General features: G+C 43.5%; 1 protein-coding gene across 5 annotated transcripts in view; it reads left to right on the top strand.

The window, feature by feature from the left end:
- The window catches only part of USP19 (ubiquitin specific peptidase 19), a 39,321-nt gene that overhangs the window by 12,438 nt on the left and 10,408 nt on the right, over positions 1-16,475 (top strand). For 3 of the 5 annotated variants that reach the window (XM_088134485.1, XM_015889897.3, XM_088134483.1), the window contains 17 exons: positions 51-201; positions 337-408; positions 868-983; positions 1,360-1,574; positions 2,573-2,771; positions 2,910-3,043; positions 4,069-4,227; positions 4,333-4,443; positions 4,800-4,910; positions 6,913-7,014; positions 8,742-8,882; positions 9,823-9,941; positions 10,056-10,193; positions 10,360-10,763; positions 11,303-11,413; positions 11,686-11,902; positions 15,460-15,612. In XM_088134485.1, coding sequence (XP_087990611.1) covers positions 51-201; positions 337-408; positions 868-983; positions 1,360-1,574; positions 2,573-2,771; positions 2,910-3,043; positions 4,069-4,227; positions 4,333-4,443; positions 4,800-4,910; positions 6,913-7,014; positions 8,742-8,882; positions 9,823-9,941; positions 10,056-10,193; positions 10,360-10,763; positions 11,303-11,413; positions 11,686-11,902; positions 15,460-15,612 — 2,653 coding nt within the window. The remainder of the gene's footprint in view (positions 1-50; positions 202-336; positions 409-867; positions 984-1,359; positions 1,575-2,572; positions 2,772-2,909; positions 3,044-4,068; positions 4,228-4,332; positions 4,444-4,799; positions 4,911-6,912; positions 7,015-8,741; positions 8,883-9,822; positions 9,942-10,055; positions 10,194-10,359; positions 10,764-11,302; positions 11,414-11,685; positions 11,903-15,459; positions 15,613-16,475) is intronic. The other 2 variants (XM_025173412.2, XM_088134484.1) reach the window with 1 other exon arrangement.

Here is a 16,475-nt window from a genome sequence, read left to right as displayed (position 1 = left end):
AAGATCGTTCCATTGTCATTATTGCTTTTTCTTTTTCTTTCTGGAACCAGAGCCCATTGTGAATCTGACATTTGTGAAGAATGACTCATATGAGAAAGGAAATGATTCTATGGTGGTGCACGTTTATGTGAAGGAGATTCACAAGGAGATGTCCAGTGTACACTTCCGGGAGCAGGATTTTACACTAATGTTCCAAACAAGGTATGGTAATTACTGATGGTAAACCTACTCCTCTCCTTACCATAGTCAGAAGTTAGTTGGAATTGTTACTGAGGAAGGAAAAATACTAAATATGTATATTCTAGTTTGTGTCTGAATTCATGCCACTTTTTGCAGTGATGTCAACTTTCTTCGACTTCATCCAGGCTGTGGCGCTCATTCGGTATTCAGGTGGCAAGTGAAACTCAGGTATCAAAGTTTTGAATTCTTTTTGTGTGATCAGTTGTTATTTTCTTTTGCAAATACATTCTAGGGATCATCACCATATATTCTGGCTGATGCTGCATCCTAAATGATCCCTACCAGCATCTCCATTCTATGGCACAAGCACTAGCCTTTGCTTGTTAGCCCAGCTGAGACATACTGATTCATCCAAGCTTGATTTTTATTTTTGTGTGGGCTGGGGAAGAACACTCTCTCCTCACTCTTCAGGAAGCAATATTGTCAATCTAAACTCAGTTCCTCAAAAATATATTAATGTAGGCAGCACAGAGATCCATAGCTGTGTATCCCTGTAAAAACAAGGTCCTTCTTGTCTATGTAAGACAAATGAGCACAAAAATCCTTTATTCCATAACACAGATGTTCTTTGTCCTGTTTAATTGTATCTAATGTTCTCATTGCTTCATCTGTTGAATTGCCTTGCAGGAACCTTATAGAGCCAGATCAGTGTACATATAATTTCACTACTGCCCGGATTGACATTTGTTTGAAGAAACGACACAGCCAGCGCTGGGGGGGCCTGGAGGCTCCTGCCACACGAGGTCTGCACCTGGATTTTTTAAAACTCACCCTGTAGGGGTTCCTTGTACATATTGACAGGGAGTGAGAGGTATCATTTAGGCTGAGGATATTAAGACCAGGAATCATGGAGGAGAAGAACTATATTGGTTGTTTCCATTGTTTGGCTGGCCGTGGTTTGGGCCTGAGAAAGAACCTTGATCCTTAGAAGTCTGCAGGGATTTTTCTTGGTTCCATTTTAGAGCATGTTCTTCACCCCATTGCTTTTGGCATGTATTTAAATATGGAAAGGGATTGGTTCTGTGGCATAGCAGTACTGCTAAAGACTGGGATGAACAGCATAATTACCCTTCATTCTTTGTGCTGCTAACCACAAGCCCACTTTTCCCCATTTTTAAGGTGCAGTGGGTGGTGCAAAGGTTGCCATGCCAACAGGCCCTACCCCTCTGGATAAAAGCCAACCTGGGAGTAACCAGCACCCTCTGTCCACTAAAGAAGAGGCACGAGCAGGTGAGAAGGAAAAGCCACGAGCAGAAGACGGTGGCCTGGATAGCGTAGCAGCTCGGACCGTATCAGAGCACATGCCTGTGAAACAGGAGCCACTCGTGCCCTCGGTGAGAACTCATGACTAGTGCTGGAGTATTTATTTCCCAACTGTTGGGGAAAGAATGGGAGGAAATAAGGGGGTCAGTTTATATGGTCTGCCTCTTGCATAAATTGTAAAAAATAGCTAACTGGAATTATGAGTGAGGCTCTACTGCAAGACATTGTTTGTGGTGCTGATAGAAGTGCCTTACTTTTGGGGGGTGGGGTAATACTCCTTCCTTCCAGCCCATCTTCTGCTATGCATTCTGTGTGAAGGGCAGATTCCCTCTTCATAGAGCAAAAGAAGATTTATTTCTTTTCCTTGCAAGCGTGAGTTAAGCTGGAAAGCAGCAAGGGAGCCAGAAGGAGCACAGGGTGGCAAGAAGGAGCAGTTGCCAAAGCCTTCTTGAACTCACTGTGTGCTCTCTCTGCACCTTCTCTTCCCTAGCCCCTTCCTCTGAGCAATTGTTTACTATAGAGAGCGACTATATGTTTCTACTAAGAGGTTCCTTAGTGTGCTGATAACCTCCTCTTCTGCATTCAGGTTGTGCTCCAGACTACAAAACAGTCACATTTGCTGTTAAATGTGATGCAGTTGATACCATCAGATTCTCATCTTTGCCTGGGGAACCTGTAGCCTCAGAATATATGCAAAATATCAACACTAGGTCCATCTAGCCTTGCGTTTGGGTTCTAAAGGCAGGGTGGTGACAAACATCTCCTTGTTATCCCCAACTTCAGCAGTTGGAGAGATGCAACAGTTCCCTCTGTATGCAGATACCATTCCCGTTGCATGTCAGTGACCAAAAACATTTGCACAGTATTGTAATGGGTGTGAGTTGGTTTTTCATCGGATGAGAGAACTTATCCCATTATACTTGAGTGGAAGAGCTCTCTCTCCTGGGACAAAAGAAGTATGTCGATGGAAGTCAAGAGTACAAGGACTAGAAATGAGTGAGCCAAAGAGAGAACTCAGCAAAAACTAGAACCCTGTTTCCTCGACTGCTGAAAGCCTCCTTCTTTCCAGCCTAAGCCAACCTGTATGGTCCCCCCAATGACCCACAGCCCTGTCAGCAGTGAAAGTGTGGAAGAGGAGGAGGAAGAGGAAGACAAGAAGGTGTGTCTACCAGGCTTTACAGGGCTGGTGAACCTGGGTAATACCTGCTTCATGAACAGTGTTATCCAGTCTCTCTCCAACACCCGAGAGTTGCGGGACTTCTTTCATGGTAAGCTGCATCTCAGGTTAGGGAGGGAGAGGGGGGTATCTGTATATATTCTGGTTAGTCTTCATCTTTTATCTTTCAGGATGGTGACCGTGAGAAAGTGCCCCGATCCTCACCCTTTCTCTTGTATGTGCCTCCTAGATCGCTCCTTCGAGTCTGAAATTAATTACAGTAACCCGCTGGGAACAGGGGGGCGCCTGGCCATTGGCTTCGCTGTGCTGTTGCGGGCACTATGGAAAGGCACACACCATGCCTTCCAGCCTTCCAAGCTGAAGGTAAGACCTGCTGTGCAAGCATTTACCAGTTGTGTGGTGTTCCCTAAATTTGTTTTTCTACTCAAGAGGTCTGTTCCCAGCCTCCTGCCACATTCTGATGTGACCAAGAAGCTTAAGGCAGGGCTGGATACCTTGGGGTGGACATGATTCTGAGACTAAACAACATCTGGGAGCAGGAACAGTTTGAAATCCCCTCCCTCCCACTTGTTTCCATCAGTGCTTTGCTTTTTCTCTCCTGTGTGTTAGCGCTGTGCAGATCAGTTAAAGAGAGGGTTCAGGAAGGAAAGCATCTCCCAAAATCTGCTCTTTGAAGGAAGTGACTCCATTTAGGCAGCAGTCCTAACAGAAGTGTCTTCTGTCCATGTACAGAGTGCTCAGGAGGGGGAAGTGACTGAGCTGAACCCCTGGGAGGTTGCATCACCTTGACGCTTCAAGCAGTGGGTTCAGAGGAGCATTTGGCTTACTTCCAAAATATGTTTACTGTTTTTCACACAGCCCTAATAACAGTGAATTGTTACCATAGGCTTCTTAAGAAGTGCTTCCCTTGGGCCACTGTTCACTGTAAGAACCACCATCAATTCATTAGATACAGCAGAGCTAAAATATTCAGCCTTTTTTTATGGGGTTTGGACAATTTAAAGAAAATAGATCCATTAAGCCTAGTAGAAGCTTGATGTCCACCTTTTCCTTATTTTTCATTCAAGTACACAAATTGGCCTTCACGTGTTTGTGTTCTGCAGATCAATTTTAGTGTCATGATGCGTGGCGGCAGTGGGGTGGGGTGGATTCCAGGAATTGCAAAGAAGGGACTGGAGGAATCACTTGTGGCTTAAAAGTTGCCCATTTAATCTAAGAGAAAACCCTAGTTGTTCCTATCTTTCTTACCGTTCCCTAAGTTCCCCTAAGTGCATTCACCTCTTCCATGAAACTTCTGGTTTGGCCAGCTTGGGGAAGAGAAAAGTGTGATCCTACTGGCAAATCCCATAGAAACAATTGGCTGCTTATGAATCCAATTCTTCCTGCAGGCAATTGTAGCCAGCAAGGCTAGCCAGTTTACAGGCTACGCCCAGCACGATGCCCAGGAGTTCATGGCTTTTCTGCTGGATGGACTCCATGAGGATCTGAACCGGATCCAGAACAAACCCTACACAGAAACGGTAGACTCAGATGGACGGCCAGATGAGGTGAACTCTTGCTTCATTATTACAGAGAGTGCTTAGAGGGAGCACAGAAGGACCTGGGCTGGCAAGATAGTTTCTCATCCTGGCTCTTATTATATTCACTGCTAGGTTGTTGCAGAAGAGGCCTGGCAGCGGCACAAAATGAGGAATGACTCTTTCATTGTGGACTTGTTCCAGGGCCAGTTCAAATCCAAGCTGGTGTGCCCTGTATGCTCTAAGGTACAATGTTATGGTTACTTTCCAGTTCTGAAGGCCCTGGAGTGTTTTGTGGATGTGTTTCCACTAGTGTCTATGGGATGAGCAGGGGTAGGTGTTGCTCACGCAGTTAGCAACTAGGCTGATTTTATAGCAATTCTGCATAATCTTGGCCTTCCTTTTCATTTCCCTGTCCCTCTGTCTGGTTGGCAAGGCCTCTGCTGTTATGTTCTTATTAACACTTTTGCTAGACTGTTTCCTTACTCTGAATAGCGTCCTTTAAACCCAGAATAACTGTCTCTGAGAGATTTGCCAGTGCTCCCAATGCCCATTTTATTATGCCCAGTAAGGCCTTTCATTGCCAAGTTTTTTTACTGCAGGTATCCATCACCTTTGATCCCTTCCTGTATTTGCCAGTCCCCCTACCCCAGAAGCAGAAAGTGCTGACGGTCTACTACTTTGCAAAGGAACCCCACAACAAACCTGTTAAGGTAAGAAAAACATCCAGACAATACAGCATGAATGCCTTTTAATCGTTTATCCTTTAACTTGGTTTGGTGTTGATATTCACAGTATCCTTTAGCTCTGAAATGTCCTGGGTTTTTTTCAGCAGGAAAGTCCAACTGAAAACTAGATTCAGTAGTGGTAGTTCTATATGTTTAAACTAAATATGTCCCAGTGACATAGAAAGCAAGGGTGAGGTGGCAGGGGAATTATCAGTAAGAAAAAAGGGGCTTATTTGATACAAGAATCTTTCCCCTCAGATCTGTCTCTGTCACACCTAATTAAACACCTAACCTGTTTAAACTGAGTCAGAAGTCAATATGAAAATATGTGCTTTTGACATGTCTCTATCTCTAGAGAACTGAGATGCAAAATGGGAGTATCAATGGCAGAAAAATGTCACATTTATGATTAATATTACCCTTGGAGGAAATTGGTACAAGATGTTCTATCAGTGGTAAATTACCCAGGTATTGATTGTGAAATTAGATAGTTAAATAATCAAGTGGGGTAATTTTTTTGTATTTAGTGGCAACTTCAAACTCAACAGTATCGGAAAACAATTTATAACAGAAGGAAAGAAATACATTTTAAAGGTGGCTTTCTCTTTTCAGCCTATTATTTTCTTATGAAATATTATTAAACCATATGTTCCTACAAATGAAACTAGCTTTGAACATAGTAACAGGATTCTTTATGTTTCTCATTGAAAATTATGAACAAACTGTTCCAGAAAAGAATAGCAAATTATGGTATGGGGGTATATATTGATGTCAAAACAAATTTCATAAAAGAAAAGCAAATCCGATACAGAATTTAATACATTGTGGAAACTATTTTTGGATTATAATCTTATCAGTGGGTTTGTATCACATCCAAAGTTTGGGTCTTTCCTGACAAAATTTGAATACTCAATTTTTTAATGCTTTGTTAAACTTGCCACATTTTCCAGATTAGGCAGAAATTACTGTAATGTTTTAATCTATAATTTGGTGAGTAATATTGACCAGAGTTGTTAATGATTATATAATAACCTACTTTTTATATTGCCTTTAGTACTGACTTAAACCAAATTGACATATTTTAATATGTAGCTATAAACTATTGTTATTTTTAAATTTTACCCCAAATATTATGATGCTTGTGAATCTCCTATATTTTTCTTTTCCCTTTTTTTTATTCTTTCTTGTATTTTCTTTAATTACGTTTTGTAAAATTAATACATTATAATAAAAATAGAATTGAGGAAGAGGTTTCAAGGTTTAGGGGAAATAACAAACAAGTGTGTTGTACGAACACAGCTGCAGCAAAAGCATTCACTGTACTGGTTGTGGAGAAAACACACCACTTGTGTGCTCAGCAAAGTAGCTGGAGAATTAACATGAGCTGTGGTAACTGCAAAGAGGCAGTCTCAAAGCATAAAGAAAAAGGAATTTTGGGGAGGAATGTGTTGGTGAAGAGAGAGTTCGGCAAAAGTCTGCCATTGACATCATGATTGTGGCCAAGATAGCTAGTGAAGTGTCACAAGAATGGAAAACTAAATTCCTATCTACCAGTTGATAGGGGAGGAAAGATGGAAGCTAGGTGTAGCAGGCAAGAAGCGACCAAGAAGGAGAAGGGCCATCAGAAAGGGCTGCTTTGTCTTCCCAGGCTCTTCTCATGTCATGACTCCTTCCTTCTATGCTGTATCCCCATAGGACGTTTTAATAGCACAGAGAGCAAGAATGAGCTGTGTCATGCTATAAATTCTACCCACCTTTGCCATCAGTAGACTTGGATTGCTGTAATGGCACTTCATATGAAAAGGTTCCTTGTTCCTTGGAGTGGTAGCTGTCAGAGGTGAATCAGATGGCAGAGGAGAAACAGAACTAAGGGTCATGCTGTTACAAAATTACTACTTTGAAAAAGAAGGTCTGGGCAGTGAAATTGGGGAAATCACTGGCATGGCTGTACATACTGATCTGCCTAATATGTGCTCTCTCCCAATAGTTCTTGGTGAGCATCAGCAAGGAGAATTCCACTGCCATGGAAGTGCTAGACTCCGTATCTCATAGTGTGCGAGCAAATCCTGAGAACCTGCGCTTGGCTGAGGTGATTTGCGTATTTACAGTATTGATGATAGGCTGCTCTTCTTTAAGGCTTTGGGACTGAGTGCAGCCAGACTTGCTACATGCTCTTCTGCGCTTTTCTCATTGCAAAGATGTAAAGACAGCCTAGCAACATCAGGCAGGCTGGGCTGTGGATGAATTGAGTCTTTTCACAGCACGTGTCTCAGTTGATCTCATTTGATGATGACAGACCAGGTACTGAAAAGCCATTAAGTATACATGAGATCTAGTAATCTGGCTGGCAAGCAGTATCTAGAATTCAACTGTACTGCTGCCTCACTGGATTCTGTAACCTGCTGCCTCCACCTGTTATTAAGGTGTTCCATAACTTGTGGCTAAGATCCAAATGCACAGACTTTTCTTGCTTTCCAAGACAACAAGAAATTACACAGCAACTGTTGCCCTGATCAAATCATACTTTGTCCTGTTGCTTACCTTTGACTGGAGCCAGTTTATAAGACAAAGTCCTCAAATAAGAGTAGGCTGCATTTCCCTTATTATAACTAAAACCTGTTGGCTTTTCTTGTTCTTCTATCGTGCTTACAAGTTTGGACATGGATGTATTTATATGGTATATACAATTAATTTCAGAAGTCCTGGATGTCGTTGTATGGATCTGCATATGGTCATTATTTAAAAATGGGGGAAAGAGAATAAAAATTGGGAAGTATACATATGTGACCTTAAGGAAAAACAAACTTTTAAAATGTCAAATATGGATATCCTAGATAACTGTTCATAAGACAAGGACTGAGCAGGAGTTACCTCCCTTTTTCCTTTACAAAACAGCAAGCAGGCTCTCTGCCTACCACATCTGTTTTTTCTCCTCTTCCTAACCCAGCGAGCAGTACTGTTCACAACTATCATGAACACTTCACTACCACAAACACAATGTTGTCTGTTAATGCTGAACTCATCCTCTTAGATGATGAAACCATACAAGAGGGGGAGGTATCAGCCTGATGGGGGAACTTACATTTTATAGAAGTACAAAAAAGTCTTCAGGATTCAAAAACGGGATAGGTAGTCCATTATGGAAAATACATCAGGTGATGGTCTCAGGCCTCTGGAAACAAAGATGTTTGCAGCAATATGGAACTTTCGGCCAACGCAAGCCTTCTCCTCAGCAGTGTTTCCTATGAGCACCAGTTTATTGGAAGGAAGAGCAAGGCCCCTGGCAGGCATCTATATAACCCTGATGAGTATATGTCCCCCCTCCCCCCAGGCTTTGCATTTCTAGCCAACCTCCAACTAACTTAGGACTTTGCCTGCTCAGCAGGTATGGCATGGTGACCACCCAAGGAAAAAGAAACAGATGGTGAGGATGGAAAGCAATATCCAGGAAAGGGGGCAGATGGAATTCTGAGCAGGAGCCCACCACATTGCAACACAAGCAATATATGATATTGGGTCAGATTGGCAGAGTCTTCAGCTCAGCCTTCTACTTGAAAATGGCCAGTTAAGAAGCTCCCAAGCTAATCAGATATTTATTTGCTGTTTACAGCAACCAGAAGTACATAGTATTTGAGGCTTTTCTTTATGATAGTAGCTGTCATACTTTCACTTTTAGGTGATCCTCTGCACAGCCATCTATGGTATTATCCACACAACTTCTTGTTATGACCAAGTTTTCAGACAAACTGTTTTGTGGGAAAAAAAGGGGGGGGGATACTTCCAAGGCACGACTTCAATCCTGTTCTCTTTGATCAGGTGATCAAGAACCGCTTCCACCGTATGTTCCTGCCTTCCCAGTCATTGGATGCCGTCTCTCCCACAGATCTTCTCCTGTGCTTTGAGGTACTCTCTCCAGAGCTGGCTAAGGAGCGGGTGGTGGAGCTGCAGGTTCAACAGGTAAGTGGCCTCAATAGAGTCAGAAAGCATGGGAGGTTGCAACTTTTGAACCAGCAAAAGAACAAACTCTTTTAAATGCATAGTTGGGCTGAGATTATTGGAGATCCCCTTCTGCCCCCTGGGGGAAGCCTATACAGGTAATCCTCAAGTTACAACTGGAATTGGGACCAGGATTGCCAATACTAAGTAATGGGGTCATAAAGCGTGACGTCATGTGATTGCATTGCTTAGCATCCAGGCAGTCCCAGTTGTTGTGGTAACCCAAGATGCATGGGATGGAGGGAGCCCCAGGTAAGGAACACAGGGATGCCACAGGGGGATGGGGGAGGCCTGGCACAGGCCACGCACAAATTGGGGGAAGGTGGTGCAGCACAAAAGAAGACCAGAGAAAGAGGGCACGGGGTGTGTGCAAGCACAGGGAGGCTGGAGAAAGAGGGCATGGTGTGTGTGTGCATGCGTGCAAGTGGAGGGAGGCCCAGGAAGGAGGGCATTGGGTGTGTGCATGTGTGCAAGCACAGAAAGGTTGGGGAAAGAGGGAACAGGGTGTGTGCAACCAAAGGGGGGAAGGAGGGCATGGTGCATGCGAGCAAAGAAGAGGGGGCAACTTACCCGAGCAACTTGCAACCTTCCCTGCTGGCTTCCCCATTGACTTTGCTTGTGGGAAGCTGGCAGGGAAGATCGCAAATGGTGATCACATGACCATGGGACACTGCAACTGGTCATAAGTGCGAACTGGTTGCCAAGTGCCCAAATTTTGTTCACATGACCATGGGGGTGCTGCAATAGTCAGAATTTCAAGGACCAGTCATACGTTCCTTCATTCAGCGCCATCGTAACTTCGAATGGTTACTGAACGAATGGTCGTAACTTGAGGACTACCTATATTTTCATCTAAGAGAACCACTACTTTTAGCTTATCAAGTGGGTGATTTTTTCTTAGCGCCCTCAGGTGCCCAGCATTCCCATCACCAAATGTGCCGCCTGTCAGAAGAAGCAGCAGTCAGAGGAGGAGAAGTTGAAGCGCTGCACTCGGTGCTATCGAGTTGGCTATTGCAATGTGTGAGTTCTCCTCTTCCTCTCAAAGCCAGAGTCTCCTTTTCTTCTTGACTGCTAGGGGATGGGCAGAGATTCTTTAATTTCTGCATGGGAGTCTTTTTGTGTCTTTGTTTTTAGAGTGTGTCAGAGAATGCACTGGTCCGACCACAAAACCTTGTGCCGCCCTGAGAATATTGGCTTCCCCTTTCTTATCAGTGTACCTGAGTCACGCCTCACCTATGCACGATTAGCTCAACTTTTGGAAGGCTATGCAAGGTAAAATATCTGAATGCCGGCAGTATTCTTGGGCATTGGTGACTGTCTGGCTCACTTGTAGGCTTGGGCTAGACTGGGCCCAGTTCCTTTACAGGACTAGCTGCTTTTATTAAGAGAGAGAGATGTGCAGGACTGCATTCTGATCAGCTGCTCTGCTCCTGCTCAGGTACTCAGTCAGTGTGTTCCAACCACCTTTCCAGGTGGGTAGGATGCCGTCCGAGCAAGGCCTGCCTCTTCAGTCTTCAGAGAAACAAGAGCCTCCGGTCAGGAATAGCAGTGCTACAGTTGGGTCTGCTGCTGCTGCTTCTGCCATTACCACCGAAACAACCACCATGGAGTCAGGGGATGGTGCAAGGGCCCCACACCTCTTGCAGGAGCCTCAGGCATCTCTCTCAGCCCCTGAGCTACAGCCTGAATTAGGGGATGCCAGCACAGTCAGAAGCAAGATCCCCACAGGGAGAAGCTCAGGCCTAAGTTTAGACTCAGGCTACTCTGAGCCTTCTGCAGAGTCACAGCTTGAAAGCTGTGTGGAACGGGAGCTACCAATGGAGAGAGTCCCCAGGCCAGAAGGTGAGTGACCCAGATTTCCCAGCTGTCCTTTGTTTGGGATTTGCATTCCAAGGGGATCCTGACGGTTTTTCAGTGCAGCTGTGGTCCATCATTGCTTTGCATTCATTCTTTGTGTATCTCTGCTGAGATATCACTGCACCTCCCACTCTCAGGTCTCTCAAGGAACAAAATGTGAAAACAGTATCATCACCTATTTGTATTGTTGCACTTGGTTTAATTCTCCCGCCTCCTTTTGAAGCATGAAGTGGAAGGTTGGGATCAGGATAACAATTTGTTTCATGTACACTATAGGGGGCTGAACGCAGCTGAGTGGCAGAGCTCAGAATGAATGACAAGGAATCATGATTCTGAGGCAAGACCATTGAACACTTCTGTGTGGTTCCTCATAGCTGAGGCATGCTGTACAATATATGCTGTCCCAGCTGTTTTCTTTTTGTCTGCTTCTTGGGCTGCAAGAAGGGGATGTGAGTTTTGAGCAGGGAGAAGAAAGACTGGCCAGCTGTGCTGTGTCACTGATGCTCTCTCTTGCCTCCCTACAGCTGCCATTCCTGGTTACCAGCATCCAGCTGAGGGGCTAAGTTCCCAGTTTACTCAGTTTTACATTAGTAAGATTGATGCAGCCAGCAAGGAGCAGAAGCTAGAGGATAAAGGTGAGAGTTCAAATTAAAATAACTTAATGTTCCAAAGACAATGACAACTTGAACGTTTGACGAGGACATGTCAGACAGAGCTATGCAGATGTTAAGGCTTGTAAGTTGTTCCTGTTGACGGAGTGCTGTTGAAAATATTCCAGATTGCCTTTCTCTGCTTTGAAGAAGCAAGAAAAGGAGAGCTGCTTCTTGAATTGTTATTTCTTGAGTGCTAGTTTAGGCTCAGCGTGGAAGAATGAGCAACACCACCTCTAACCCTTTCCGCTTTATAGGAGATGCCCCCCTGGATCTGACAGATGACTGTTCTCTGGCCCTGGTGTGGAAGAACAATGAAAGGATGAAGGAGTTTGTGCTGGTTGAGTCTAAGGAGCTAGAGTGTGTCGAGGATCCAGGCTCTGCCAGTGAAGCGGCCAGGGCAGGACACTTCACCCTGGAACAGTGTCTCAATCTCTTCACCAAGCCAGAGGTGTTAGCCCCTGAGGAGGCCTGGTAAGGAAGAATCTGTAGAATTTCTGTTTAGGCTGGTTCCAAAATTGGTTGGTAATAAAGTAAATACGTCTAAATTCAGGCATTTAATGTCATATCATGTCCCCTGTGCTGTTTAACATCCGTGTGAAACTGCTGGGTGTGGTTTTTCAGAGCTTTAATTAATCTTGATTAAAGCTCTAATTAACATCTAATGCCAAGGAAGCCCTATGCATCCTTGAACATTGCTGAAATGTGATAATGGGCTGGATGAGGGAGAAGCTGAAACTAAATCCAAGCAAAATGGAGGTGCAGTTGGTACTGAGAAGATGGGACGCAGGATTTAAGTGAAGCTTGTTTTAGATGGGGTTACCCTCTCACAGAAAGAGCAGATTTGCAGTTTGAAAGTACTTCTTGACTCCCACCAATCACTGGATTTGCAAATGATGGCTGTGATAAGGAGCATGTTTTTCCCAATTACAGCTAGTCCACCAGTGTGACAGTTCATGTGCTGGTTAGACTTAGTGATGGCTACCAACACCTTGGGTACATCCTGTCTTGACTACTGCAATGTACTCTCTATGGGGCTTCATCTGGAAATTGAATTTGGTGCAAAAGATGGTGTCTAGACTGCTAACTGGTACAAGAAACATATGATGCTACGGGTAACTGTACTTGTTGGTGCTGATGCTTAAAATGCTGAACGACTTAGCCCCACCTCTCCAGCTATCAATTGGCTCAGTTACTGAGGTCAGCATGAGAGGCCCTTTTGAAGATCCCCCACACTGCATGGGAAAGGACCTTCTCTTACGTGGCTCCCAGGCTATGGGGTGCATTTCCTTTTTAAAAAATAATTTTATTGAAAGTTTTAGTAAGGAAGAAAAAGAAAGAAATCAAAGAGAAAGCTAAAAGTGCAAGAAAGGGGAAAAGTAAACGAAAAATAGAAAGGAGAGAAAAAAGATATAAAGAATCCAATCTTCTTTATAGCAGTTATAAGTACAATTATAAATTTACCTCTTTCTGTAAAGTTACAACATTACTCTCTTCTTTCTATAATTTATCCTATCTAATCATCAAAAGCATAAATCACAAGTTCTTTGGTTCCTGTTTTATGCAAAAAGTATATAAGCGGTTTCCAGTCAGCAATAAACTAGATATTGTTTTTTCTCTAATCAAAGAAGTCAATTTGGCCATCTCAGCAAGTTCCATCATCTTCACCAATCATTCCTCCATTATAGATATTGCCAAATCTTTCCATCTTTGTGCATGCAGTAATCTTGCTGCAGTGATCATATACAAAAACAAAGTTCCATGACTTTTTTCCAGTTGTCCATCAATCCCAAAAGGAAGACCTTTGGTCTCAATTGTATATTAATCTTTAAAATCCTCTGAATCAGTATATGTATTTGAATCCAAAATTTTCTAGCTTTTTTACACATCCACTGGTGTATGGGATGTACTTCCCAAGGTGGTATGCTTGGCCCCCACTCTTCCCCATTTAAGGAAAATGGCAAAAACCAATAGCATCTTCTGTCAAGCATTTAATTATTAGTTGAATTGTTTTGATTTTAAATGCATTAATTTTAATTTTGCCTTTATTTTAATTGAGTAATTTTTAGTTTTATGTTTTCCAGTTTGCATTTGTAATTGCTGTAATTCTTCTTGAGTCTTGCATAAACAGAGAAGCAAGATACGCTTTATTTATTTCATAGTATTTATAGCTCACCCAATATGTTTAATAAATCAGCAGACATTTGGACAAATAGTTTTTGTTATATTCCAAAGTGTTTGGCATGCTTTATTTTATTTTAAAAAATCCCCAAAGCAGTTTATAAATGATAAAGAAATAAGTAATAATATAATACAATAAAACGTGGCACATTAATACCATATTCACATTCAGCAAAATCTTACCAATGGAATAATAGCCTAATACAGTAAAATCAGCTTAATCACAAAAGAGATTATTTACCCAGCTCAAGAGCAAATTGGGCAAAAGGATATTCAAAGCCTGATTGAAATAAATAAAACCCAGACTTACCTCTCCATTGGAAGGGAGGCTATCCCTTAAAAAACACTGTCCTACACCCTCACTAACACTCTGGGAGGTCAGAAGGTCCTGTCAAAGTCCTTTTTGCGGAAACAGTGTGTTCCTTTGTTTCAATGCTTGAAAAGATCAGCACTTTGTTGACGGAGGGAAGGTCTGGCATGAAAGACACTTGAAGCTATTACCACCATCTGTACTTCCACAGAGAATAGCAACTTGCTGCAGGCCTGGGGGGTGGGGGTTGCATGGTGGAGGGACAGTCGAATGGTTCCATTCAGTTTGAGCAACTCCTCCTGCGTTACCACTTGGTCTGCATTAAATTTCTAGCTGTTTTCCCTCATCCAGGCCAAAATATTCTCAGGAGTCATGTCCCAGGGTTCATAAGTATTAATGAGTGCTCTGTCATCTGCATACTGAGGCCCCTTAGCCCAAACCTCCAGATGATATCCCCCAGCAGATTCATACAGACGTTAAGCAGCATAGAGGACAAAGGGGAACCTATGGCATCCCCCAAACCATGAGATGGAACTAACATCTTCCCACACCACTAACTGGCATATAGTCCAGGAGAGCCATCCTACGCTGTGCTTTCCATTCCCAGTCTAGCTTGGGGGTCCAGAAAGTTACTGTGCTTGATGTTACCCAAAGTTGCCAAAAGAATTGACAGACTTATGATCTTTCTTCTTCAGGTATTGCTGGAGAGCATTAACAAGATGGAAAGCTCTGCTAAATAGTGTAATTATTGGGATTATCACTCAGACGTACCCAGCTGTCAAGTATAAATTACCTAGGCACATCATGTTCTTCACTAAATGTTGGAGCATGGAAATCTTTGTTCAATTAAAAAGCTTGGATTTTGTCATCAGTTACTAAATTAGCATCTCACACTTAATTGTGCCTGTTGTGATTATCTTTGAGTTTAGAAATTTTATTATTAGCATTAGCATGGGGTGCACAACTTCTGCCAGCTTGAGACGTGCCTCAGGCTTTGTGTGACACGTCAAGGACTGCATTGCAGGGCCTTTTTTGGTCCATGGATTCAGTTTTAAGGGGTGAAATGGGTACCCCTTAAGCACCTCTGAATCCTAGAACGCAAAAAAGGGGCCTACACTTTTGGCCCTTCCTACTCTTGGAATCCACAAAAGGGATATTCTAGAGGGCCACATGAGACCCTCTCCCCAGCATACTTTCACAGTACTAGCATTAGCTTGTCTTCACCACTTACAATATTTGCAAGATATAATATAAAATATAGAATTCAGTATCAACATAGTACATTCTTACATTTATAAGAGTTAAGAATGAACCAGTTAACAGAAGCCATTAACGAGCCTCTTGCATATAGAACCAAAGAAACAAATACTTTTTTTAAAAAAACTCCCTAGTGCCAGGCATTTTTCTCTTGAGGTGGGTGTTCCATAGGCCACTGTGCTGGTTTTCTTTAGTGAGAATACCAGAACTCTTTAGCTTGGCATTAACAGCAGGAGATACTGAGGGACCTTCTTTATCTTCCTACCTGTTCCCTTTTCTGCAGGTATTGCCCAAAGTGTAAGCAGCACCGTGAGGCATCCAAGCAGCTGATGTTATGGCGTCTACCCAACATCCTTATCATACAGCTCAAGCGCTTTTCCTTCCGCAGCTTTATTTGGAGAGACAAGATCAATGACATGGTGGATTTCCCAGTCAGGTGAGGTTATGGCAAGGTGTGTCGCTTTGCTTATCTTTGTAATGCCACAGAGACCCAAGCAATTCTTTGGATAGGATCTTTCTGAGTATTAAAGGATGGCTTATGCTGCTAGGGCCTTGTCATACATTCAGGACCAACCAACCTAGCGCATGAGCAGGCTAGGCCGACTTTTGGTGAACCCTGTCCCCTTGGTTCCATGCCTTTGATCTTTCTGGCATTGGAGGTTGGGTGCTGTACGATACCATTTTGAAGGGCAAGTGAACGTGGGAAGAGACTCATAAGTATCTGTGGTATCTTAAAGAGGATCTGTCTGCATCTGGCCCACAGAGACCTTGTCTCTCTTCCTGAAGGCCCTCTGTACAGGAGGAAGGAGAGAGCAATCAGTTCTTACCTTCCTTTGTATGGAGAAAGGGGCTGCTTCCTCTGTGAAGAGGGAAGAAAGGAAAGAATAGAGGAAGGGTAACAAGAAGGCAGGGCCTTCCCATAGTATGCCTCTGAGCTAATTGAGCCATTGGAGCCAAGGAAAATGTAATTTTGGAGCTAAATTCAACTCCTTGCTGTTGCTCTGCTTCAGCATATGGACAGGATGGTGAGGTGCATATCAAAACTCCTCCTCGTCCGGGAATGGGATATACAGTGGTACCTCGGGTCACGAATGCTTCTGTTCACGACCAATTCGGGTCACGAACAGCTCCGTTCGCAAAATTTTGCCTCCGTTCGCGAACGCCAGATCGGGTGACGAACAGGATCCGTGGCCATTTTCCCTCCTGTGACACGTGGTTGTGGCTTCCTGTAGGGAGGGGGACTCTCCCTCCAAGCAATAACCGCCTCCCCACCCGCCTTCCTGTCCTCCACACCAGAAG

The sequence above is a fragment of the Python bivittatus genome, unplaced genomic scaffold (assembly GCF_059951505.1).
Source record: "Python bivittatus isolate LINGU-HERP-01145 unplaced genomic scaffold, Pbiv_v1 ctg000080_np1212, whole genome shotgun sequence".
Lineage (NCBI taxonomy): Eukaryota > Metazoa > Chordata > Lepidosauria > Squamata > Pythonidae > Python > Python bivittatus.
The sequence above is the reverse complement of the archived record's forward strand: the minus strand, read 5'-3'. Positions and strand labels throughout refer to the sequence as shown.